Below are 27,291 nucleotides of genomic sequence, written 5' to 3'. Positions count from 1 at the left end.
GACTCTCATGCTAAGTGGAATAAGTCAATTCCAAAAACCCAAAGGCTGAATACTTTCTCTGATATGCAGATGCTAACACAAAATAAGTGTGTATGAGGGGAGACCAGAATTTCATTGAATAAGACAAAGAGTAATGAATGGAAGGGAGGGGGAACGGAAACAGGAAAGGCAGTAGAATAAATTGAACATAACTTCCCTATGTTCATATATGAATACACAACATGTGTAACTCCATATCGTGCACAAGCTCAGAATGAATCCTAATTAAAATAAGTTATACTTGATGTATGTGTAATATGTCAAAATACACTCTATTGTCAGGTATATCTAAGAGAAACAAAAAATTATCATAAGTATACAGCTGCCTTAAAAAAGACAAGAAGTTACATATTTTAATAGATAAATGTAAACTAATAATTTACTAGAAATGCATCTCTGTCTCTCTCTCTCTTTCTCTCTCTCTCTTTTGTTATTTTTTTGGTACTGGAAATTGAATCCAGGAGTGCTTAACCACTAAGTCACATCTCCAGCCCCTTTTTAAAAAATACTTTATTTAGCGACTGGTTCTCACCGAGTTGCTAAGTGAGGCTGAGCAGATTGCTGCTCAGGCTGGCTTTGAACTTGTGATCCTCCTGCCTCAGCCTCCAGAGTTGCTGGGATTACAGGCATGCGCCACTGGGCACAGCTAGAAATGCATCTCTTAATGAGATGAATGAATAGATTTTTTTCAATTAATTTGCATATACATAGGTGAAATCACTTATTGATAAAGTGAAATAATAATTATCTTTGGTTTCTATTTATTCTTTTGTCAATGTGAGCACTGAAAAAGTTGACCTCACGTGTTAGGTAGAAACGGAAAATGTTTTGTAATAGTCATTGTGTTGTTTTAAATGTCCTTCTAATTATGTGGCAAAGCCACATTTTGACTTATATTAAAATTTTATTTTTATTATCTATATGCTGACCAATTCAGTCACTCCTATTCAAATATTTTCAGGAAAAGAAAAATTAGAAACCGTCTGAAACGTGCAGATTCTGTGTCCCATGCATTAGTCTGTCTCTCAACACCAGTGTTTCAAAGTATCTCCCTGTTAGGTACTCTAGACATTTATCCCCACCCTGGCCACATGCTTCCAACTATCACTGAAGATTAGAGATAAACTCTCTGCAAGTTGCTGGAAGGTCATATGGGCAAGAAGAACTTGCTGGCAAAATTCTGTCCTTAGGCAGATTAATTTAGGAAAGACCGTTCTTGGAAATCAGGAATTGAAAACCACGTCACTACCCCTGTGGTGAGTGGTGGGTCGGTGGCAAGGGTGCAGCCTTGACAGCTATTTTAGAGGTCTGCAGGCTGGCCATGTGGCTTAGAGGTAGAGCAGTAGCCTAGGTATGCACGAAGCCATGGGCTCCATCCCCAACACTGCAAAAAGGGGGAAATTTTTTTTTTTCCTGTCACAACAAACAGACAAAGCAACCAGGTTAGCAAAGTCAAAACTCTAGATATCTGCAACAAAACCAGGGTCAAGCTTTCCCTGAGTCCTAACTGCAAGTTGGCTAACTAATACACCGACCATTCCAGAACTGCAGGTGGTGCGTCAACGTCTGTTTGAGATTCTGATCTTAAGGGCTCTTCACTCCAGGACCCCCCACTGCCTCTGGGTGGGTTGAGCTCAGTCTCCTCTGGGTGCAGCGTCCCCGGGACAGTTTAATTTGCCCGCTTGCCTCTCCCCCACCTGTCCCCTCCTCCCCTCCGTAGAGGGCTGGGGTGTCTCTAACATTTTATTTTTATATTATGCTCACAGTTCCCACTTTCCTGTGACTTGGATTGTTCTGCTGTGCAATGCTGAATCCAGTGAGTTCCCATAGTCGTCTGAACCATGCTGAAGAGCATCTTCCTGCTGTTTAAATCCTGGGCTGAGGTGCTGCTGGGGAGTGTGCCCCTCCTCCGCCCCCCCCCCCTTCTTCCCTCCACAACGAATATCTTAAGCAGGAAAAACGGGCTGGAATGTCACAATTTTGCAACTAATAAATCTATGGTTCTAGTCAATGAGGATCAGTGTGTTGATACCACGATACCCTGGAGACAACCAATGTGGCCCTCCTAGGGGAAAACACTGACTTTTAGTCCTGAAACCCGTCCCACCTAGTCCCTCCAGTCCAGCTACCACTTAGAGCAAATACAGGACACAGTAAGATATCAAACCACACTACAGGTGCAGCATGCATGGCCCAGGCTCCACCTCTCCTGGCTAAATGACCTGGTATCTTAAATAAATTCAAAGACAAAGAGGGGAAAGACATGTGGGGGGTGGGAAATCCCTACAGACTGATGATACACCTTTAAAAACATATCCAATCAGTGTCTGAAATTTCTGATTGAAATAAGTAAACTTTGAAAAGAAACATTATAATACTAGAAAAATAAAATTTTGAACACTGAATATTTGATATTAGAAAATTGTTTTTAAGTATTAGTTTTAAACTGGTACTATTAACATTTATGAAAAAAATAGTCCTTATGCTCTGAGACACATGCATAAATTCAGACAAAACAACACAAGGTAAGAATGTGAATGGGGGTGGTACAGATAAAAGAGATTGGTTATGAAATAATTATTATTGATGACTAACATAAACACCATGGTGCATTATGTTATTCCTTTTATTTTTATATGTGGTTGAAATTTTCCACAGTAAAAAAAAAAATTTAAATAGCAATTTCCCTGCTTATAAATTCTGTACCCTGTCTCTGAATGAGCATACCTGAAGAACAGCCAGTGTCAACGTTTCTATTTATCTCAAAGGGTAAGATCTATTAATATATACTCTTTTCATGTTTATAATTCACTAAAAGAACCAGTCAACTATTAAAGACATTATTAGTTTATGACACAGACTATATAATGTATGTGTAATAAGAGGCTTACTTTTTCCTTCTATATATTGGTGTGGGTGTGCATCCAAGAGCTGAACTACCAAGTTATAAAATTATAAATCAATAGTATGAAAAATAATACACATCCATTGTGCCTATTGGGAATTATTCAAACGGTCATTTAGGATAAGTACTGCCATTTTGTATGCTACTTGACCTCAGTTGCAATGAAGTAAAGGTTCAGGACTTGCTTCAATAATCCAAGGTTGTGCATTTCAGCTGAGAGCTGAGTTTTGTCCACAGTTACTCAAAGGCCAGGGAGAAGCCAATGTGAGTCCCAAAGAATTATTTATTATTCTTAAAAGAGATTTTTCCACAAGGTCAAGAGGACATCACATGGTCAGCATAGGATTGATCATGACTTGCAGAGAACAAAGATCTGAGAAGTTTAATTTACATCTTATCAAGAAGTTACGTAGTATAAATTTTAGATAAAATGTTATAGTTCTTTGTGAAATTGTATGCTAACCTACATAATATACACACAGGGAGAAATGATTATAAAACTGATCAGTGTAAAAAACTTTGCAAAATAACTGAGAAATAGAATTTTTATTTAGAAGTCAATCGCTGTCCTTTATCCCATTTTTAAATCTGGAAACATGACTTTTTTACTTAATTTTTGAGTACTCATTTCTAAAAACTTCATGGCACTAAATCACAGCAAATATATTTAATTTCTTAGTCACAGCCTCCAAATAAAATTTCTAGCATTTTGATCCAAGAGTAACAGCAGAGTAGTTGAAAGGATACTATTAAAGAATCAGGAATCTTGTGTTTTAGATGTGGTCTTGACACTCATAAACACTGAAGTATGTCAGACCTTCAGTTACTTTACTTTCCATCAGAGGAGAAAGACAGACTAGATTTCAGTTTAAGTAACTTTCCAATGTTTTACAAAAGCAATTGAAATGATGTCTATCAATAAATTAGTAACAGGAAGAATGATTAAATCTTGAAACTATGTAAAATTCAAAGTTTTACACAAAGGACAATAATGCACTTTGTTCTTTAATTCAGAAAAAAAGTTTTAATTAAAAATAGTTCACAAAGTTGTAACTTAAAACATATTACTACATAAAACTATACTACATAAAAAGTGACTTTTTTTTACATATATGACATATTTATATATATGACATATTTATATATGTGTGTGTGTGTGTGTATACATATATATATATGACATACTATGTGGAAGTAGTTTCAAGATATTATTGAAAGTGATTCCCTTGTAATGTTCTGCCTTAAAACTTTTAAAACTTTACAGATTATTATCTAATATCCTTCTTTTTCCTCCACAGCCCAGATTCTTTCAATTCACAAAGAAGTTGAAATTATTCATATCAAAGTTATTGGTAGAAAAAACACATTTTAGATCTTTGCTTGTAGATAGACTTTTAAAAGAATTAGCATTATTTCAATCTTAATTAAGTATTGCCTGAGATGTACCTAATTACTATAGTGTGAAACTAAATCAAATGAAATAATCATGTTTGAATATAATTTACAGACGCTAAAACATAGACTCTAACTTCATGAAATAAAAATTAGTGCTAATTTTGGTCATAATAAGAGAACATCTTACAATTCTTGTATGGCTTTGGAAATTGACTTTTTTTTTAAATCTGACTTAGTACTTCTCTATCAAACAAGAAATAGTGAACTAGAATTTGTCAAAATTGAAGTTTTCATTTAAGAAAAATAACATTTAAAAAATTTACCTCTTGGTCCAGACATGCTTCAAACACCTAAATGTTAGTATTTTTCTTTGGGGAAAGAAAATATTAAACCTTTGTATGTATATTTTTTTCTAAATCAGGTTTTCATTTTTAAAATCAGCATGTTTATGTTCTTTATTGGGTTATGACAGAAAAAAAGTGCTAATGTAGGATATTAAAGAAACTATTTGAAATTCACGTAAAGTGAAAGAAACCAGTCCATAATTTTATTTTATGTTATGATATGCCTAGAATGGGTAGATCTATAGCATGAAATGAATTGGTGGCCACAGAAGCTACAGGGGTCACAGGAATAAAAAAAAAAAAAAATGCGTTCTGAATGCAGGTGGACACCAGGTCCTTCTGAGGCTGATATAAATGCTCTGAAGTTGATTAGGGAGAAGCGTATATGATTTTGTGAATATATTAAAACTACTGAATTGTATACTTTGGATGTATGAATTATATGGTATGTGAATTGCATTCCAATAAATCTGCTAAAAGCTGTAAAGAGCAGAGATTGCTTTAATCAAAAGGATTATGGCACTCGTGCCTTCCAATTTAACTGGAAATTGCAGAGAGCCTGTTTGAAGCTCTCTTAATCCAACAGACTGGGCTGGCAGGGGCTCAGGCTTCTTCTGTCTGATTGGGGCCCCTGTTTTAGAAAGAATCCAAATCCCACTCACTCACCTGTTTGGTGCGTCACAATCTAACACTGAGAACGGGGCTCAGCAGGGGAATTCATGCTTCTCAAGTTCAGCACTGAAATGGTTCGTGAAGTTGCACACAGGATGCCGCTTACTTTTTAGGTAAGTAAGCTCCTCTAGGAAACACTCCATCTTGGATAATGTCTCACTGATTCTGTGACTTTCAGTCTGTTAATGCAGTCCCTAACTCTCCCTCAACATATGGCGCTCTTGGAATCTCTGGCTGCAAGAGGAGTCTGACCTGTGTGCTTATTTCTCACAACCAAATAGCTGACAAAACCACTTTTCTTCTTTGGGGCCTTGTGCCTTTTTGTGTAAACAGTGCAGATATCAAGAATCAGCAAAAACCTCCTATGTAGTGGAAAGTTAAAAAAAAAAAAGAAAAAAGTCAGAACAATGGTAAACAGGACAAAAGTAGGCAGTCCTAATTCACAGCGACGTCCCGCCCTTGTCCCACAGCATTCATCTACCCCATTAAGTCCATTTGTAAGTGGGAGTCGGACACTGAGGTAGCAGAGGAGCCCGGAAGGAAGAAAGAGCGTTTTTACTCTCAAGGTCATTACAACGGAGGGGACAAACAGGCGAGATGACCTGCCTGTGCAGGTGCTATCAACCTGTGCGCGCAGGGCACCAGCGCCACGAGGAGGAGCGCCACCTAGCGGAGGCACGGGACTTGCAGAAAGGGAGATAGGACCGTGGTAAACAGGTCTTAAAGCAATCCTGGTTTCTTCAAAATTTGGGGACAAAGAAGAACTAGAGATGAAAGTAAATATTCAGAATGATAAACACAGTTCACAAATATTGGAAATCTGAAAAATGCCATGAAAGACACAAAGTAAGAACAATATGATAATTTTTTTTCCTATTTTAAATTGTAAACACTTTAATGAGCTGGTCCTGGTAGATCACACTTGTAATCCCAGAGATTTGGGAGGATGAGGCAGGAGGCCAGCCCCTGGAACTCAGCAAGACTCTAAACAACTCAGTGAGATCCTGTCTCAAAATAAAAAATAAAAAGGTCTGGAAATGTGACTCAGTGGTTAAGCATCTCTGGATTCAACCCCTGTACCAAATAAATAAATAAATAAATAAATAAATAAATAAATAAATAAATAAATAAATAAATAAATGGATGAATGAATGAATGAATAAATACTTTGATAAAGTTTTAGTCTGGCACTGACTTTCTACTATACTTTTTCTTAGAGAAAGCTTAGCCTTTCTTCACTTGGTCATTTTTTGTGAGTTAAATCAGGATAAATAAGATCCCAGTTACCATGTAGGTCTATTTGCCATTTAGAAATATTCACTTTTGGAAGTTTGTCTGCCACCATCATAGGTATCTTTGAAAATATTTTCTGGGTAATTTCCATTTAAAAGTATGTTGCTCTATCAAGACAACTCCCATATTGTCTACACACACAGGAGAAACAATTCCAAAATTATATTTCAGTACCTACAAACTGCATGTAGCGTCTACTCAACTCTGACTTGGCAAGATGCCCAATGTTTCCACAGCTGTTCCAGGTCCACCAGAGAAGGCAAAGTTGCAGAGGAGAAGTCAGGGTGGAAGGGAAAGAAATTGAAATAAGTATGTCTCAAATGTCCCACGTTTGAAAACTTCACGAAAATCTGTGGCCTTATTTATATTCTTCTAGAACCTCTGTTAGGGTCCTAGAAGAGGCCCAGGCAAGAGAGGGGCTCTGATCTTAAACTTTGTTAGTGTCCCTAAGTCTTCCTTTGCAGTGAGAAATCATGTCCCTTCTTTGTAGAATGGTGTGTAGTTTAATTTAAATAACTAACAAACAAAATATCAGGTATCTTTACATTAACATATCCTTCACACTGCACATAAAATTAAGTCAACTTACAAATTAATTTGAGTGATAAGTTAAATAAAATATATATTTCATTTCAGAGTTGAAGTTACTGACTAGAAACACATGGACCTCTCTGGAGGTCCACAACATAATTGATAGAAGAAGGAAAATAGTTGATTGGAAAGAAGCTGCAACTTGCAGGGAATAGATTGGATCAAATTATGACTCTTGAGAAGGTTGATAGATGAGCCAGATTCTTCAGAGAAACGAAACCAAGTAGATTTTTGTGTATGTGTTTTGCTTTTTTGTGTGAGAGTGTGTATGTGTTTATATATAAGTATACACATGCACAGAAATAATTATGTAGACTAAATCCCAAGATCTGCCGTTGGCAGCTGTAGATCCATGAAGTCAGGAAAAACCCAGCATTCGGCTAGAAGGAAGGCAGGCTGGAGGCATTCCCAGTCACTACTGGAAAGGTCAGAACTTTGCTGTTTTTAGGTCTTTAATCTATTAGATGAGAGATACCTACTCCGGGGAGGCGATTTGCTATACCTGGTCTCTGGATTCAAATGTCAATCTTATCCAAAATACATTCACAACCACACTGAAAATAATTGACCAAGTATCTGGGCAACCTGTGGCCCACTCAAACAGTCACATAAAATCAAATATCATAGTAGGTCTTTGGGGTCTCCATGTTCTCTTCCAGTTATGGAATCTGGTAACTTAAAGCAGCAGGTCTCAATGGGGGATACACTGCAGAATGAGTCTCAGAATACAGACACCTGAGAAGTCCTGTAATCAGTTAAATCAAAATCTCTAAAAGAGGGACCTGGAGATAAAGATAAATCTATCTATAATTTTTAAATTCTTCCTAGCTGAATCTAATGAATGCTGCTAACTCACTATGACTGCATTAAAATATTTAAAATATTTGTATGATACTCAGGTTATACATGTGAGAACTACCATATGAGATTCTGCCAGCACCTCATTTTGTACCTTAGACAACGTTTTAATATAAATGTAAAATTATATCTCCATTGGCTTTGATCATAACTTCAGTACTATATTGCAAAGGGAAATCACCTCAAGTGGCGGTTACACATTCTAAAGTGTATTTCAAAGAGTCCCCTCTCTTCCAGGATGTGGGCTATGCATCTTCAAGCCTCTGTGTGATCTGTGGGGAAATGCTGGCTCGAATGTTCTTTTAGTCCTCTGCCTGTGATTTCTTAACTCTTATCAATTACAAGGGCCAGCTGGGATGCAGCCCAGCCAGGAGAGGTGCTGGGGATGCCGTGGATCTCCAGGATTCCACAGTCCCTTCTCGGGGCAACTACACTGTGGTTGAAAGAATGGACATTTTTTTAAGCTGTCTGTTTTATCTCAACTCCCTAAGGTCTCCCTCCCAGTGACGGGAACAAAGCCCTTAAAGCTGTTCCAGGAATCAGCCCCAAACAGGGAGTAAAAGGGTAAATTGAGCCAGATAGCCAGATAGTGCTCAAACAGTAGGATTACCAGAAACTATTGACCAGAATCTACGCCCTGTTGCAAAACATTGTGAAACATGTTGTATGTTATCAGCAAACCCAGACCCCTTTTGAAATTTCCCGGCAGCTTTGTTCTCCTTTTCCCTTTCATGTGCGACCCCTCCCGATGTGTGGTCTCTGCCTTTATAAACCTGCAAGATTTTCTGCTAGGGACTCGACTCGACTCCTCCCTCGAGTTGGGTCCCAGCGAATAAACACCTCTTGCGGTTTGCGTCAAGTGACGCCTCCTGCGGTTGATTGGGGTTGCCGTGGATCCATGGGACATAGTTGGGGTTTCCTTTTTGGGGGCCTTACATTGTCCTTCCATGTAACTTGCCGTATTTTGTCCTGCTATCCCCAGAGCAATCCTGATGGCACCACATCAAATTGTGCTCTCCAGGGGTGACCAGTGAAGTAGTCTGAATCAAGAACTCATCCACTGGGGGATAATGAGTCACTAAAAAATGATCAATACCCAGAAATGGGGTTTGTGTCTCAAGACAGTCTGCTGGTGGGTTTTGAGATTGCCTGATGCCCCCACCTCAGGGCACAGGCTCTGCAAAAGTGGCTTTTTGTATCTTCTCCTTCCCTCTCTGGGTTTCATTCTGGTGGTTTGTTTTATTTCACTTCCCTGGGTGATTTCACTATTCTCTCCTCTCACCCAAAGGAATCCAGCTTTCTCTCTCACTTTCTGCTTGGTTCATTTCCTTTGCTGTTCTTATACTCTTCAGTGCCTAAACCACATTATTTCAGGATACACTAGTGAAATATCCACATAGGATTTATTTTACATGTTCGTTTTCATCTTCGCTATGCAACATTTTAATTTTGGATGAGCGGATAGTGTTTGAAAATGATTATTATTTTTTCAAAGAATGGCTAGGAAATAATAAAGTTAACATCGATTAAGCAAAATAAATAAATAAATCTAACCTCTACATTAAGGCAGCACCAGCCGGGTAGAATAACAGAAGAACATTATAATTTAGGCTGCATTTGGTTCCAAAATTCTGAAATGAAGGAGCACCACCCATTTTTCAATTATATTCCCCATGCAAGCAATTTGATCTCATTATGTACAAAGATACCTCTTCAAAACTCCACAAATCCTGAACTCCCACCTTGGTTCCTTAGTCTCAAATTATGTATTTGAAAAAACTAAAAGGGGATGCTTATAAAATAATAAAGGTTATACAAGACATGTGACAAGCATGAATTTTCAATTTGTCATTTCAGATGTTTGTATGTCAGAGAATTTTTAAAGTGAGATGACATGTTTTTGCTTCAATCTGATTTTTCACCCAGCTCTATACACAATCAAAACCTTTGATATCAGGTCATGGGGGAAGAGGTGGGGAGGTGGGCAAACCTTCAGGGAAAAGGGAAGAAGGTGAAGCCAGAATTAAGGACAGGCAGTTAGTGTAGAAATAGGTGATCCAGTCAAATCTAGGAAACGAAGGCCATGAAGCCATCTGTCCCTGGAAGTTGGAGACTGCCCCTGGGAGAATGGAATATCAAGGATCTCTGGAGCCCATTGATTACCAAATTTACCTGCCTTTATCAAGGACTGCAAACAAGGAGCTGCTAATTAATGCCCCCTGGGCCCTTACCTGCCTGAATCACCTTGGCCCTCCCCCTGCCCATGGTTTCTCACTTAATGCAAAACCAGGCCTAGTCACTAGGCTGGAAGGAGAGATAAGGGGGAGAGAGCTGGAGAACAAAAGAGACCTTAACCTATAAAAGATGTAGGGTGCACTCACTTCTGGGGACATTAGAACATCAGCCATGGCCCCCTTCTTCCTGCCAGGAGAAGTCTGTATTATTACCTTTAAATAGAACCTGCTTAATATGCTTGCCTTGGCGTGCTTCTCTAGTGTTCAATCTTCAACATTAGAAGGAGCAGAACTCGTCACTGGTAAATGGCGGTATCAAAGGCAGGTGACCTTGTTCAATCTCCTCAACATGACAGCTGGTCCTCCAGTTAAAAAGACTAATGCTATGTACTGAGGTGGATCTTTATCTATGGAATGGTCTAAATGGAATGTCGCTGTATAAGGATTTCTTATAGAAAAAAATAAAATAAAAAGACTTTTCGTTTATGAGGCAAGGACCACTGCAAAATAGCCCACCCAGTGGATATAGATAAAACTACATCATGAATTCTCTGCTCCACTCTGGGTGAGACATCAACAATGTATGGGGTAAATTCACTTTCTTCTTTGAGACCTTGCTCCTTTTCTTTTAGCCTAATATTACCATTATTCTCCCACTACTACTAATTTTTATAGCTTCATTCAATATTAGCAGATTTCTTTCTTTCTGTTGAGTTTTTTTTTTTTTTTTTTTTTTTTTTAACCATGGATTGAACTCAGGGACACTTGGCCACTGAGCCACATCCCCAGCCCTATTTTGTATTTTATTTAGAGACAGGGTCTCACTACTGAGTTGCTTAGCACCTCGCTTTTGCTGAGGCTGGCTATGACCTCACCATCCTCCTGCCTCAGCCTCCTGAACCACTGGGATTAGAGGTGTGCACCATCATGCCCGGTTTGTGTTATAAATTTTAAAATAGTATTGCTTAAGTTAAATAAATGTTAAAATAGTTGATTTCAATCTTCTTTCTAATTTACTTCCAGAAGTAAAGTGGATTAGAAATAGCCTAAATTTCTTTGATGATTCTCATAATAATCTTAGAGTATTGTCAGTCACCTCAGTGTTCTGAGGGTTACCTTGGCAATGCCTATAAATTATCCACTGGTAGTTTAATTAATTCTGACTTATGTAATTTAGTGCTTGTATCATTCTTAATTACATTTGTTTAAAAAGGTCTTAAAGGTACTTATGTCAGCAAAGTGGGTCCCATATGCTTCATTTTTCTTATGCATTTGTGGAATTCTAATTTGGTGTTTTATCTGCCTTTCTCTTTTCCTGATAAGCTAATTTATGTCATGCAAAGAATGAGCTGCACAAATTTTCATGATGGATAGGACTTCAGGGATAAAGACTCATTCCAGTGCCCTGGAAAATCTAAAATCCTTAGTGATGCTGAGCAGTGGAATCATCGGCTAGTAAAAGACAAGTCCAGGATTTCAACTAGTCTCTTCCCACCATAGCTACAGCCGCTGCGCAGAATAGAGGCGCCCAGAACTAGCAGGGAACACACCAGGACAGTGCCCGGCTCGTTCCATGTCCACCACTTCTGCTGGGCTCTGGGTTGAGGCCCATGAGTGCTTGTGTGGAGCAGCCGGTAACTGGAAAAGGCCTGCAGTAAACATACACAGGAAACTACTCATTTTGATGAGGCCTTTCAGAATTCCACATGTCATGTCGAGGGGGAATGGGAACAGGAGCAGATATTGCAGAGAAATGACTCTAATGGCATGACGTGTAAGCTGAGGGGCATGGCAAGGCGTGACTGGCAGGTAGAAGCAGGAAAACTGCCGTGGTGTCCGGGACAGAGGACAGAGTGGACCTACCCACTGAGCAGCGGGGACCCAGGAACCGAGCAAGTCCTCTGTTTGGCTGCCTGCAAAGTGTGACGCCAGCGCCAGCCAGAGGTTTCGTGGCCAGGCAGAAGAAGATGACTTGCAGCCACCCAGGCAGCCGTCCCCGTAGATGCCAGCTCTTCCCTGGACTCACATGTCTCTGTATGCCTCCTCTGTTCCCGTTTATCTGCGGTGAGTTTACAGGAAAAACTGGAGAAGTGCTGCCCGCGACCCATTTCTCTGGGAAGGAGGTATCGGTGGGGAGCACACTCTGCCATCGTCCTCCAGAACAGAGAACATCAAGTGATAGGGTCCCCTGGGGCAAAACAGCTTCCACCGGTCCTGCCAGCTGCGTGGATGTAGATCAAGTTCTTAATAGGAGGGTTCAGAGTTGGAAAGCCCACTTTCTCTTAAATCTAAGTTGAATTCTTCATCATTTATCAATTACAATGAAAGCAATATTTCGGCGGATGTGTTTAGTAACAAGATATCATATTAATAAGCATCACTATAGTAGATAACATGTTGACCCAAAACGGAAAACTAGTTAGATGATTTTCTAATCTTTTTTCTGTTTTGTTTTTTTCTCCTTCTGGGTAAAACACTGGAATGTATTTCCCAGCATAGAATTCAGGTTGGCTTGGCCACTGAGGAACCCACCTGTGAGTCATGAGAAGGAAATCATGTGCTCTACTCCAGAGCCTGACCCATCTAAGTCATTCCCACCTGATCCTCCTTCCTTTTTTCTAATCTTTGTTCTGGTGCCTCCCATCCAGCAATGTGACCCCTGAGAACCAGAGGACCACAGAGTGACTGATTAGAAGAAGGCTGCCCTCCAGACACAGGAGTCAAAGGGATTTTAAGAAAATGTCTGTTGGGCACTATTAGCTGAAATTGTGTTATTGCGCACCTGAGCAGGTAAGGTAGAAAGAGTGCTGTCATCCCTGGGCATCCATCAAAGGTCTGTGAGGTGGTTCAGCCAGGTGGATTTGCACTTTTCTGGTCTCCCAAAGTTCTTGGAAGACAGCTCTTAGTCTAAGTAAGAGGAAGGTTATTGAGGTGTTTCAAGCAAACTTAAAGTTCTAGAAATGTCACCTTGGTTGGTGGATGAGAAAGGAGTCAAGTAGATCAGGGGTGGTGGCGAGGAGCCCTGGATGGAGATACCAAGCAAGAGATGGTGCTGGCTCTGACTGGGGACAGAGCAGGAATGGAAAGGAGCGGTACCTGATGCAGTTTGGAGGGAGAAATGAAGAGACACATTAATGTTTTCAGTCACTTCTAGGGAATTATTTCTTAAGCCACAAGAATAGCAATGAGATAGTGTTTCCAGATTAGCTTGGCTCTCACAAATGTGCTAATAGTTTTCCACACACCTATTTCTAATAAGAATCTTCAAGGACCTTTTCATAATGGGTGCAGAACAGCTTCCCATGACACATCTTTTAAAAATATAAGTGTAGAATTTTACCTGTGTGCAGTTAGTAATTCTAACCTATTTCCCCCACATCAGAAAGGTGACTGAAATGTCTGAGCTAAGACATTGAGGCCAGCTGTAAGTATCATGAGGGGTAACAAGATGCCTGGGCCTCCGAACATAATCATTCAGACATTTAATGAAGAGCCCTGCAAATTATAAACTATTAGACAAATTTTATGATCACAGAATGATAGAATATGTGTATTTTATTTAATAAAATCCATAAATGAATACAAGGTAGGAGCATAGAATTTAAAAAAAAATGTAAAATTTTATTTTTTTAGGCTGAGACTGATTTAAAATGTTAGCAGTATTCTCACATATGTCAAAGGATCTCTTCCACTTTGGAAAGAATCAGAATCACTGATTTTTTAAATGAGTTGTCACAGTTATTTGTAATCAATGTTTCTACATGAATATTTGATCCTCTAGGCCATGAGATTTCATAGAAATGATCATTTCAGCAAACTTAGAATTGGCAATCTAATTCCAAATCAATATGTATAGACTTGCAAGGGAAGAGCTGAATAAGTATTAAATTCAACACAGGAACAGCAGTTTGGATATAATTACCTCTATTGCTCATTGTCTTGGTTGCATTTTAAATACTTAGATTTTACAATTAAATTCTTACCATTTCTCTTCTCTAAATGTCAGTGATTTAAGAACGATTTCTCACTAAAGCACACCAGATTTTTAAATACATTTTAAATACATTTTAAAAATCTAGCTCGTCCAAGCACATCTGTTTCCAACTCTAACAATTGCTAATCTTTCCATCAGCAGTCCTTAACCAGACATGAATTTGCTTTTAAACTGTTTCTGGCATCCACAAAAGAACTACTTTTGTATTTGAACAGTTTTATGTATAAAACCATACAGTGAAGGCAAAGTAATTATCAAAAGTTTTGAGGAGACAGAGAGTAAGAAACAATAATTCCTATGACATTTCAACTTACGCATCATGCCACACTTTTTCTGAATGTCAATCAACTTGTATCTGGACTTTGAATATTTTGTCTCTACACTTACCGGACAATGCTATTTTAAAATACACTATAAATCTTGTTCTGTTATAATCCATTATTAAAGAATTAAAAGACATAAATATTACATGTGACTAGGCATTATTAGTTCAATTTTGAATATTTTTAAACATTTCATCATATTTTATAAAAATTAAAATAAATGTGTATACAACATTCATACAAACAATTCGAGGAATAACATGTTACCTGTTAGGAAGTGAAAAGAGATTTTTTAAAATTCCATATAAATAGTACAAACCATTTATCTTTATGTTTATAAATTTTCTTCATCTATAATAAACATTCTTTGTTCATTTGTTGAGATTTCTACTGTTCTGAAAACCCTACCACTATTATACATTGTAAAAACATTACATATATAAATATGTAATTCTGTATGGACATCAGAGGAGAAATTTTCATTTTATAATTTTATATTTGTTTTATTTTTTTCTTTCACCTAAACACATTTGTTGATCAGTTTAGAGTGAACATTTTCAGATTGTGCTAACCAACACACTCATCTTTGAATATAAAATATTAAACATTTAAAAATATACTTATTGCTTTATAAAACCAAATCAAAACCAGGACTTCTTCCCCAAAGCAGTTGCAACATAAGTGTTTTGAATAAAAAGGCTATGAAGTGAGTGGACATTATCAGTCTGCCTGCACACTAGTGGCAAAAGATAGTACATGCATGTGGCCTTTTTTGAAAAACTGAATTTCAGACCAATTCTATCTTAAATATTAGTTTTAGTCAAATTTAGAATGCATTAGCACTATATAGCATGTACACATATTCTGAGCATAATATGATTTTCATGCTGTGAACCATTCTCCAGTAAAAGTTACCTAACTGCAAATGTTTGTACCCTGAGTTTTCCATGTTCAGTTAGGTACTTATGCATATATAAATATCACCAGTTCATATATTCTTGTGAGTAACTGTGTATGTACACAATAGCTGCATATTTACACATGCGCCTGCTGAATGTTAACCTATTTGAAGGATTTAGTTATCATTATTTTTGCTCATCATTTTCTTCCCCTTTGATTTGCTCATTTTTCTTTCCCAAACAACTAACACTGATGCAATGGACACAGAATATGTACAATTACTTTCTTTTCTGTTTTTGATACCAAGGATTGAACCCCAGAGGCACTTTACCTCACAGTCACGTCCCAACTCTTTTTATTGTTTTTATTTTGAGAGATGGGTCTCGCTAAGTTCCTTAGGACCTAAGTTCTCCAGGCTGTACCATTGAACTTTCAATCCTCCTGCCTTAGGCTCCTGGGTTGCTGGGATTACAGGCATGCACCAGCAAGCCCAGCTTTCTTTTTGTTTTTATTATATTTATTTTTAACTGATGTATAAAACTTAAAAATTGTGTATACTTATGGGGCACCGTGTGGTGTTTCAATACATGAATACATTGTACAGTATGTGTATCATTTTGAACATATCTATCTCCCCAAATATTTATCAGTTCTTTATGGCAAAATGTTCAAGATATTTTCTTCCAGATTTTTGAAACTGTGTTACCATTGCTATAGTTGCCCTACTATGAAATACCAAGCCCGAACCTCAGTTCCATCTCAGTTACTCCACACTGCTTGGCCTCCCCCAGGCTTCTCTCCCCGCTGGCCCCAGCCTCTGGTCACTACCTTTCTATTCCCAACTTCTATGACATTGGTGTTTTTATGTTTACTTTGAGTGAGGTCATGCAGACCATTGTCGCTGGCTCTTTGCGGTACCAAATCCATGGGTATTTGTCACTGCCTGCAGCAACATTTTGTGCAGGTCTTATGGGTGGAGGACTGGAAACTGAGCTACTTCTATCTCTGAGCTGCTTCCTTACTTGCTTGTTCATTGAGGACAGAGAAAATGAGGCTTACTTGCTTTGAGAGGAGAGAGAGGCTTTGCTTAAGAGAGTGAGACTACACTTTCAGAGATATCTATATCTTCTTCTGCTGCTGCTTCTTAAAGGTGCGTCCTGCATCCTGTGAACTGAGGGAGCGTCTATCTAAGGTGCTTTAGTGATGCCTCCCACGTACTGCGATCTGCCTATCTGTGATCTAGAGGTGTATTCTCAATTCTCCGCTCTGTGATCTGCCTTCTGCTGCTGCCTGCTGCTTCTCTCTGCTAGCTGCTTCTATCTGCTTGCTGCCTTTTCTTCTTCCTTTCTGCTAGTGGCTTCTCTCCACCTCTGGCTGCTAGCTGCTGCTGCTTTTTTCTATCCCCTCCTTCTGCCTACAGCGGGCCTGCTTATATCACCTCCAGGAGGCAGAGCGTAGGGCCACGCCTCTTACGCAAAGATTAAGCGAGAAGTTAGATGTCCGAGCAGGCAGATTAGGAGTGCTGGAGAACACATGCGCATGCATTGGGTGCGTGGAGGATAAACCTCCTCCTCGGTGCCATGTGATCAGGTGCCATGTGATCAGGCGCTGTTCTGGCGCCTTCCGCATGGCACAGCCCCCAACAGACCATGTCTCTCTGTGCCTGGCTTATTTCACTTAACATAATGATCTCTAGTTCCACCCACATTGCTGCAAATGACAGGATTCCATTCTTTTTGTATTGTTTGAATAGTAAATATCAATAAACCATTGAAATGAGAGGGTCAATGACAGTATTTTACAGGCCACGATTCAAAAGAAAAGTAAAAAGGCCAGTGGTTGATTCTGAATAACTACAATGCTGACATGAACAGAATCTAAACACGCCTGGGTAAACTGATACTTCGGCCTGCTTCAACAAAGAGCATGAGCAGTTAGTTGTTTATGGTGGTGGTGAGGAGATAGACCTTGAGCAGTCCCTCCCCACGAGTCTATAGTGAGTTCTAACTGCCACATTGATCAAGAACCACTTCGCTATCGTAGGTATGTCGACACATCAAGTTGTACACCTCAAATATACACAGCCCAGATTTTTAAAAACAGAAAAAAATACTAACATAAAACTGCAGAACAGTGTGCCATTCAGAACAAGACTCTTGTGGGACAGGGTCTGACTAAGCCTCCCACTGACACATGGTTTCAAATACCTTTCTTTAGACTTCTGCCGACCCTACTCAGGAGAGACCACCTGCTTCCCTTCCTCCCCGGCTCCTCAACGTACCTCTTCCTCGTTGGCCACCTTGGAGTCCCTCAGCTCTTCATACTTCCATTTCCACAGCGACAGAGCTGACTTCAGTCGTTCTATCTCCTTTTCCAAAGCAGCACGCATCCTAAAAAATTTCAGAATTAAAAGAAAGTAAAATAGGCATAATTTGAAAATAATTTTAGAAGTGTATCCAATTTTGTGTTTTCTTTTTTCCTAAACTTTGATACTTGTTTTTGATCATTTTTAATTTGGTTTGTGTGTGTGTGTGTGTGTGTGTGTGTGTGTGTGTGTGTGGTGCTGGGGATTGAACCCAGGCCCTTGTGCACGTGAGGTAAGCACATTACCAACTGAGCTACATCCCCAGCCCTATTTTTGATCATTATGAGGAAAATGTGCTTTCAATTTATAAAAATTTTAAATATTGAATAAAACTTGGTTGAATTTGTTTTTCTGACAAGTAGCTTCACAGTAGATTAAACAAATTAAATTTGGCTTTGCCTGCCTGGCTTTCCTGCTTGCTTCCATGAGTTTCTCTGAGTTCCTTGCCTTTGTGTTACTTCCACCCACAGGAGGACATACATGTTTCTAATTTTAACATGGTTTTTACACATCTTCATATTGTAACTGTCTGCGAATGAAGCATCTTCTGTGATGGCACAGAACACCACGAAGCTCATCTAAGTTTAAAAATTAGTCATTTCTTGGGAATAGAAAATATTTTTAATATTTGTAATTTAGTTTCAACAGAGCAATTTTACTGTCTAAACTACTGGAAATAATTTAAATTAATTCTCTACTTGTAGATAAAGGAACAGAACTAGGATAAAATCTGGTGTTTTAACACCTAAACCTTTGATTTTTTTTATTTAACTTACCCACTATGTCCATTAGAGTAAGTCACTGAAAATAATTGCTTTATGCGGGGTTATCATTAGCATGTGTTAACCTTTACAACTGGTCTGTCCTCACCTGTGTGATAGATTAGACTACTGTTCAAACAGCCTCACTCTTTTTCCTACTTTCATGGATGGAGTTGATTTTCTCATTCCTCATCTCTAAGCTTGGACAAGGGATATTAGTAGTGAAGCTGCAGAAGCTAGTGAAGAAGTCATGTGTTCAGCTCAGCTAAATTAATCCTGATTGTTATAGAACACTGAGATTTTTGTGTTTGACAGTTACAGCCTTATTGTAATTATAATTAATAAGCACACACAAGTTTATTTTAGTAATGTTAAGTGCTATTAGGAAGATCTTGAAATGTATTTACAAAGCTAGAAAACGCATGCAGAATCAAAACTGAGCATCATTTACCTATCTAAGAAAAATGACCCTTCCTGGTAGCAATGCTATGAGAATATTTCAAATAGTGTTAGGGTATAAACATATTAGCTTAATCCAATCAAATGGATAAGGAACCTATTAAAGAGTAATGTAATTGCATTTGCATGACTCAAACCATAAAAGGATGTAAAAGACATTTTTACAGTTTAGCCTAACTACAAAAGACTCGGGTTGGAAAAAACTTTTATAAGGTCTTTGATTTGCAATCCCTTATTATAACAGTAAATACATTAAACAAAATTACCAAATGAAAAGGTTCAATGTAGAAGTCCAGGTTTCAGAACTGTGCCTATGAATGGCTATGGTTCCATTTAATAGCCTTGGCTTCCATTTCTGATGAGGGAACCCAGCCAGTCAATACCCAAGCTTCTTACCATAATTGACTTCTGTCCAAATTAATGATTGCGTTTGGGATGTTGAAAAGAAATACGTACAGAAATAATAATCAGATCACCAAATATATAATTTTGTGTCAAGTTAGAAAATAAGTCTACAAATCACTGCATATTGAAATACATTACCTATTTGGCACAAGGAAATTTTTAAAGTTTGGGAAGATAATGCATATTAGAATATTTAAAAGGTATGGGGTATTGACTAGGACTTGTGAATTTAAGTTGAATAGTATAAAAATTGTAGTACTAAGCTTGAAACTTTGTTGGAACATTCAAGATAATCATTATAATTACAATTTTGATTTATTAGATTTACACAAATAGAAACTTGGAGTATTTTGTCATTATTTGAAAAAGTTAAAAGGCAAACAAAATGTAAAAATTACTAAAAAAAATTAATCAAAAGTTTTAGTTAATTACATTTGTGTAATGGAATATGCTTTGATATTTTCCCTAAAATTAATTTTGCTATTTTATTTAAAAATAGAATGATATAAAAGTTATACTTGAAAATTTGATAAATTCTAGATATTTAAATCACAAATGCAAAATTCTAAATAGTCAGAAATCAAGTGTCAGCTTTTGACTTTACACTTAAATCAAATGACAATTTAATAATTCAAATTAAGTCAAAATTTCCAGGCAAAATAAGTTGAATTAGCAAAATATAATATGATCACTGCAGAATGAATGCTGATCCCTGCTGCTTAATGTTGTTTTATCAAAATTATTGGAGACATTATTCTTTTTTACCAGTTCAAGAATATCATCTCAATATATACACATATATAACACATATAATTCAGTCACTTAAATATAAAGATATAACTACATCTAGATTATATATAGACCAAGACTAAATATTCAAAGGCAATCCATGAAATAAATAGAATATAATCTGGCCAAAGTAAATTAAAATTAATAATGACTTGTTTTTCTATTTAAGGCAAATTAGTAACACTTCAAATACAGTGCTATTTTTCTCTTTAAGCGTATGTCTTAAATAAATATCTAACATATTATTTTCCTTAAAAAGTCAAGTATTTCTACTCAGTAAAATGTTACGTTTTGGTCTTGTACATGAGGAGAAAAGTAATTCACAAAAAATTGTTAAATGAAAATGTGGTGCTTGAATATTTTTAGTATGGCCCCATTCAAAAAAACAAAAAATGTGTGGCTTTGTTCAAGCATTGAGGATATTGCACATCCAAATTTATGCAGCAGAGGGCACCCTAAAAGCCTTTAATTTCTATCCTAAATCAATCTATTCCATTCGAGAGGGATTTTCAAAATCATTAATTCTATAGTTAAATGTACAATTGAAATGAATACGGGGGTGAACTGTAAAAAGGCAAAGAAAAAATCTCATTTACTTTTAAAAATATTACATATTTCATGCACACATTCCTTAAAAGAACAAAATTGAAAACATAAGACTCAACAAGAATAGATTATCTTTTATTTGATGTTATGAACTTTTAGAAATCAGATTGATATATATGAAATTTATAGGCTCTAAAAGGTAAAATGTTAACTAAAATTACTTTTATGAAAGGTGTGATTATATTTCTGTCCAAATTTTGGTACTTTAGTATCTATCGTGATATCATAGTAGATGGAAATTTATACAGGAAGACTATTCAAAACATTTCTTGGAAGTGAACAGTCTTTAAACATTAATATCTAGAAATAAATACTAATAATTTTGCCCTGTGGAAAGTTACATTGAAAAATGTCTAATCAGTATTTTCCAACAAATCATCAATATCAAAATTTTTTTGAAATCAAAATAATTGAGTAACAAAAGCACATAGGTGTCCATTTTTATGACAGTCTAAAATTTAGTTAGTATTTAATTGCTAACAATAACAGTTAGTACACATATATTTTCACAAGCAACATACCTGTCATTTTGTTTGCATTCTCATCGACTTATAATTACATTTTTATCAGTAAATGTTCTCAGGTTGCTATCAGTCAAAACCATGTGTAATTAATTTAATTAGAGAAAAGTTGTTTTTAAATAGACCCCAAAAGGGCAGAGAACAAGGTTTGGAGGTAAAGCCGCCAGGGACAAGCCCCCTGTCCTGCCACAGAAATGGTCCAAGAAGTCCCACCCACTGCCTGCAGCCTCTCCTGACAGCTGCCTCAACATTCTCCTGATACCAGTTTTGTATCTAGCAAGCCAATATATTCGGATCGGTCTATTTCAGTGGAAAAGAATAGCTCAAAGAACCTCCAGGGGAGCCGGAGGAGCAAATGTGGAACCCAGGCAGCAAGAAGCGCCCATGATTAAGCCGTGGAAATCTTCCAGGAGCGCAGGACCGCGGCCACCACTAAGGTACAGACATCAGGCGTGACTCGATACCACCAATTTCAGACACCAGGTGATTCATGAAGCGGAAGCCACTGCCACCTCTGGACAGAGCCGTGGCCCACCTCCCCTCAAAGTTAAGTCCTCTTCTTCAGGGTAGTGCTAGCTCCTCTAAGTGGGCAGCTTCTAGGGTGCCCTGGTCAAGTGCCTGTCTCCCCGCAAGCAAGGCTGTGGTGGAGACTTACTAGCATTTTCATAATCCAGGCAGAGAAGTGGACTCAGTCTGATGAGGTAAGGAGGGTTCAAACACTAGCTGGAGGTCGGCCCCAACACAAAGGGTGCCAGAGAGTCAAAAGTGGCGAAGATTTATTTATTAATATCCCACTAGTAACAGTGAAAAAGTAACTAACTAGGCCTGACTTTCTAACTTTTATAACATTAAATAATATCAAGCAAATTTGCATATTACTTTTTGCATTGTGTTGAGTTATACATATACCTATATGCATGAAATAGAATTATCCTATTTTCTTTCTAAATCTATAAAATATATATTAACTTTTGAATTTTTGTAACTTACTATACCATCTCAATGGTATTTTAAATCTCATTTTATTACACCCAAACTTTGACACTTAATGAAGCAACGCAAAATTTACACATGCTACTTTTATTTAGAAAATGAATTAAGGAAATAGAATGAATTAAGGAAATAGAATGTCATTTTAAGCTCAGCTTAAATGACACAAAGCGAGCATTTTATAAGGGACAGTGTGCTTCCTGTAGTTGAATTAGAAGACTGATCAGTGTGCTGAAACATTTCCTCAAAGTAGTTTACCTCGTGCTCTTCTTTACAGATGGTTTGGCAGTGCCAAAACTCTGCTCTCTTACTGCGTAGGTCCACCGAGGTCTATGAGAGCATCAGGTTTCCTACCTCACTTCAAATTTTGTAGCTGTGGGATATCTTTTAAAAATTCTTTTACTTGTTCTAATTAGTTGTACATGACAGTAGAATGCATTTATACATTTTGATAGATCGTACATAAATAATATAATACATAATAATATATAATATAATATACAATAATATATACTTTCTCATTTTTCTGATTGTACATGTTGTAGAATAACATTGGTCATGCTGTGATGTCTTTAAGTCATCAGAAATATATACATACATTTTCAGAGTATATTGGGAAGTTATGCATAAAACTAAACAATATTCTAAGTATGAATGATAATAATTCTAGTGGACTTGATAAGGAGGTTCTGGAGAGGGATATGGGTGGAAATGATTCCTGCATTTCTGCAGCTGGCTCCTGTTCTACTCAAGAGACTAGATGGGAACACAGAAAAAATTACATTCATATCTTCTTTACTGAAACCACCCACTCACTGAGATTCCAGGAGGAAAGGGTTATAAGATTAGACAGAATCATAGCAATACTATATCCCTGGGAACATTCTCTTGTGATATAAAGATTGCAGTTGCCTCCTGTGGGTTCCATGCAAATGCTGATTGATAAACACACACACCATGACTCATGACACCCGTGGGATTGTTTCTAACAGGCAGTAGGAAGACAGGGCCAGAGCCGAGTCAGACTCCCATCCTGCCTTATTCTTTTGGCCTATGTTTTACATGCTAAAGTAGCTGAGAACTGGAGAGTTTACTTCCTCTGGGGATTGATAATTCATTACGAAGAAGTCAGAAATATGTTTTGTGTGTGTATGTATGACTGAACGCATAAAGGTAGCATATGAATACCATTAAACCGGCCTCCTAGAAGAGAAAAGGTTCTATCTGAAGAAATGCAGCACACTGCTCCTACTACACTGTGACAGATTTGAGAGAAGTATGTAACTACCAAGCGCTAAATCCCTCAAGAAATAAGAATGCACTGAGACTTCAAGGGCCAGATGAGATTTTCGACATGTGTTCAAGCATAAATTCCACTCATTTGTGTTCTTTTTTATACTGATGTTTATTTCCTCTATTAGGAATTTATCCTTGATGGTAGAATAATATCTGTACATTAGTTCACAGATGCACATTTATCACAATCTATAAATGTTGTGAAGCATAGAAAGGAAACCTGAAAAAAAGGAACTAGTATTGCTAGAAAATTTCAGAGGGACTCCTGAGAAACTTCTGGCTGACACAGAAAGAATGGCAGATAAGCAGCCTACAGAATGTTTGAAAGGCTTGTGCACATGCTTATCACTATTTGAGTCAATATAAACCAGATATTAAATATATCATATTATATACTTATCTATAAAAATTGATATTATATAAGTATTAATATATGGGACATATATAGTAGTATATAGTATATACTTGCAAATGGGGTGTGTGTACACCCTATTCTTTTTCTGGCTCTACCCACTTAGAGTCTAGTAACTAAGGAGATGGAGAAATAATTACTTTCAGAGTTGGGAGGCATATTTTAAAATGCATCAAAAATTCCATCCACACTATGCTAATACTTTTAAGCTAATGTGAAGGAACCACACACACACAACATATCGAGTAATTCACATTACTGGCCTCTTTCCCAGACATCATTTGTGTGTAATTCTCACAAGAGTGCCGTGAGGAAGCTGGGACAAAGGTGTCTCCCAAATGACTGCGGCCTACCTGCTCTGACCGTGAATCAATCTGACATTCCTCCAGTGTCCCTCACCCTGGAGCCCGAGTGAGCCAGTGAGACTGCCTCTACCAGAAAGTGTCAGAAGGGATGCTCTGTGGCTTTAGGTCATTAAAATGCTTCATATTGTCTGGGTAATCTTGAGATGCTCTAATCACTGGGCTGGGAGGAAATGGAGCAGTCACGGGGCGAGAGTTCCAGCAGAGACTCCTGATGAGAACCAAGAGCAACCTGCAGAACTGTGAGTGACCAAGCCTTCAGACATCCTGCTCCCTGACTTGCAAATCTGAGCCACCCCAGCCAAAGCCATGTGTGAGAGAGGGGCTATCCAGGCCCAGCCATGCTTATGAGGCAGAGTACGTGGAGGCATTGCTTTAAGAACCAGGCTTTAGGAAAGTCAGCTACCAAACAACAGACAGCGGAAGCATAACAGCACCCTCGTGTCCTCAAGGGAAACGGCAGTCCAATATCTAGCTAGAACATCAGGACCAAGATGGAGTTCCACGTCACCTCGCCATGAGTCTAGTGTGCTTCCTTTATTCCACCATAGACAGCATGTAAGGTTCCTTTCTATGATTAATGGGTCATAAAACTGTGATTTCTCCATTCATAATATTAACACTTATCCGTCTTTGCTGACTCACTAAAGTCTAATAAAGGTATAAAATTTAGATAATACACAATATTTTAGAAGTATTCACTAAGAATCCAAATACAATCACCATTAGCTAACAGAGATGATAACATGTTAACAGTGAAAGTTAACTTAGAAGAATGGTAAGGATTAACAAGTTATTAACAAGTTATGAGTTACTTTCAAAATTCAAAGTATATATATATTCTGTGTGTGTGTGGCGGTGGGTGTAGCTCATCTTTTCAAATCTTACACTTTTTTCGCTGGGGATTGAACCAAGGGACTCACACATCCTAGGCATAGATCTTCCAGCTTGTGTCCACATGTGGGTCAAATGCGTCATCAAATGACCAGCTTATCAGGCTTAAGAGGCTCTGCTCAGGGAGACAATGACGAGCACTTACTCTCTCTCCTTCCACAGGATTTCTTGGAAGTCACCCAAAGGCAGCTGCCAGGCAGAGACTTGAGTCACCACATTCTCCTGGGGTGGGTTCCCTGCTGGCAGTCTAAGCCCAGGCTTCACCGCACAGCTTCCAAAACCACCATTCCTGAACAAATCAGTGCAATCTGGATTGGGCTTCATCTCCTCATTTAATCTTAATGAATCAAGAACCACACCTTCTTCCTGAGAAATGGAAAACATAATCCAATTATTATTGTTGAATATTTAAGACGCAGGAGAAAACTCAAGAGCAAAACATTTTCAAAGGGAAATAAATGCTGTGATAAACATCAAATCCATATTTGCCCTTCATTATCATTCCCTAAGGGTCACATTATATGACCCAACTAAATCCCATTCTTCTTCAAACTTATTTCTTTTTGCATTCTAACATTATTATTAAATAATTTCTCTAGAGGTCTGCTTTAACTTGCTGTTTGTGTTCTTTGCCTAATCAAAACTAAAAATCAACCCTGGTAAATTTGATTACTTGTAAAGAGTTTTTAATAAACTGATGAATTCTTTTTTAAAGTTTGTTTTGTCACAAGGTCCTTGAGAGTTTCAAAGCAAAAATAACTGATTTTTAAAAACATTTTTTGAAGCACAGGATAGAAATAATTTTCCTAAATGATTTAATAGGCATGTTTATTTAATTTTAGTTCGCTAGCAGATCTCACATAGAATTTAAGACATTTTAATAAACACCAGCATCAATTACCAGGACAGCAACCTGAATGAAAAATCCTATGTCATAATTCCAAAACTCCATTGAACCCATGTTGTGGATATTTGTTTATAATTTAAATTTACCCTGACTTATGAGATTTGAATAGGAGAAAGCCAAGTGCAATTAAAATCTCAATTTATTTTATTTTTAGTATTTTCTTTTTAAAATACTATGTGGACACCAAGTTGCCTAGTATTATCATGTCTTAATTCTTTTCACAATTAATATTGTAATTATCTATCATATTTAAAAACCAATAAAATAGTCAGTACTTTATTTTTAAGGTCTAATAAAAGGCTATTGGAAAGTATGCTGTTCATATAAGTTCTAAGTACACAGGTTTCCTTCTCTTGCATCCAGAGCTGACAGGGAAACTGTTCAAAGTAAAGCAACCAATTGAAAATTCTTCAATAGACAATATTTATTTCCTTGCAATCACAAGGGATTTTATGTGTTTTTTCCAAAATAAAACTTTGAATAAATACCTACTAGGTATAATTTGTTCTTGACACTGATGATACAAAGATATTCCAAATGAAACTGCAAGAATTTAAGAATTTCCCAGCATAATACATGTACAGAAAATCCTTCCCTTTCTCAAATATAGCCTAGTGACTTGTAATAATAAAGAAATATTTTATGGATTTATGGCACATTATATCATTTATATTCCTGTGGCCAATCTCTATTTCCAAATTTATATACTAACACAACTGAATTCAGAGAACATTTACCATTCCAATGAAGATAAACATGAAGGCACTAGCAGCCTGCATTGTCAAGGTAAGTAAAAGCAATTAGAAGACCAAACCAGCAGAAGTAATCATGTTACTGCAGTCTGTTAAAATTCTTCATTTGCAATGGGATCTAGGCTATATCTAACATAAATTGTATACATTATAAAAGACTTAAGATTTTAATAAATTATAAAGATGCAAGACATTAACCAATAGGTTTTTAGAGATGGAATTTC

At 37.4% G+C, this 27,291-nt stretch overlaps 1 protein-coding gene across 1 annotated transcript in view; it reads right to left on the bottom strand.

The window, feature by feature from the left end:
- CCDC102B (coiled-coil domain containing 102B) overlaps positions 1 to 27,291 on the bottom strand; it is a gene marked incomplete at its 3' end in the record, with an annotated part of 142,637 nt that overhangs the window by 78,199 nt on the left and 37,147 nt on the right. The window contains exons 3-4 of the mRNA XM_079108399.1: positions 25,554 to 25,774; positions 17,830 to 17,938 (exon numbers count right to left, since the gene is read on the bottom strand). Coding sequence (XP_078964525.1) covers positions 17,830 to 17,938; positions 25,554 to 25,774 — 330 coding nt within the window. The remainder of the gene's footprint in view (positions 1 to 17,829; positions 17,939 to 25,553; positions 25,775 to 27,291) is intronic.

The sequence above is a fragment of the Sciurus vulgaris genome (genome assembly GCF_902686455.1).
Source record: "Sciurus vulgaris genome assembly, chromosome: 13".
In the NCBI taxonomy this organism is placed as follows: Eukaryota; Metazoa; Chordata; class Mammalia; order Rodentia; family Sciuridae; genus Sciurus; species Sciurus vulgaris.
This window is presented reverse-complemented; position numbering and strand designations above follow the sequence as displayed.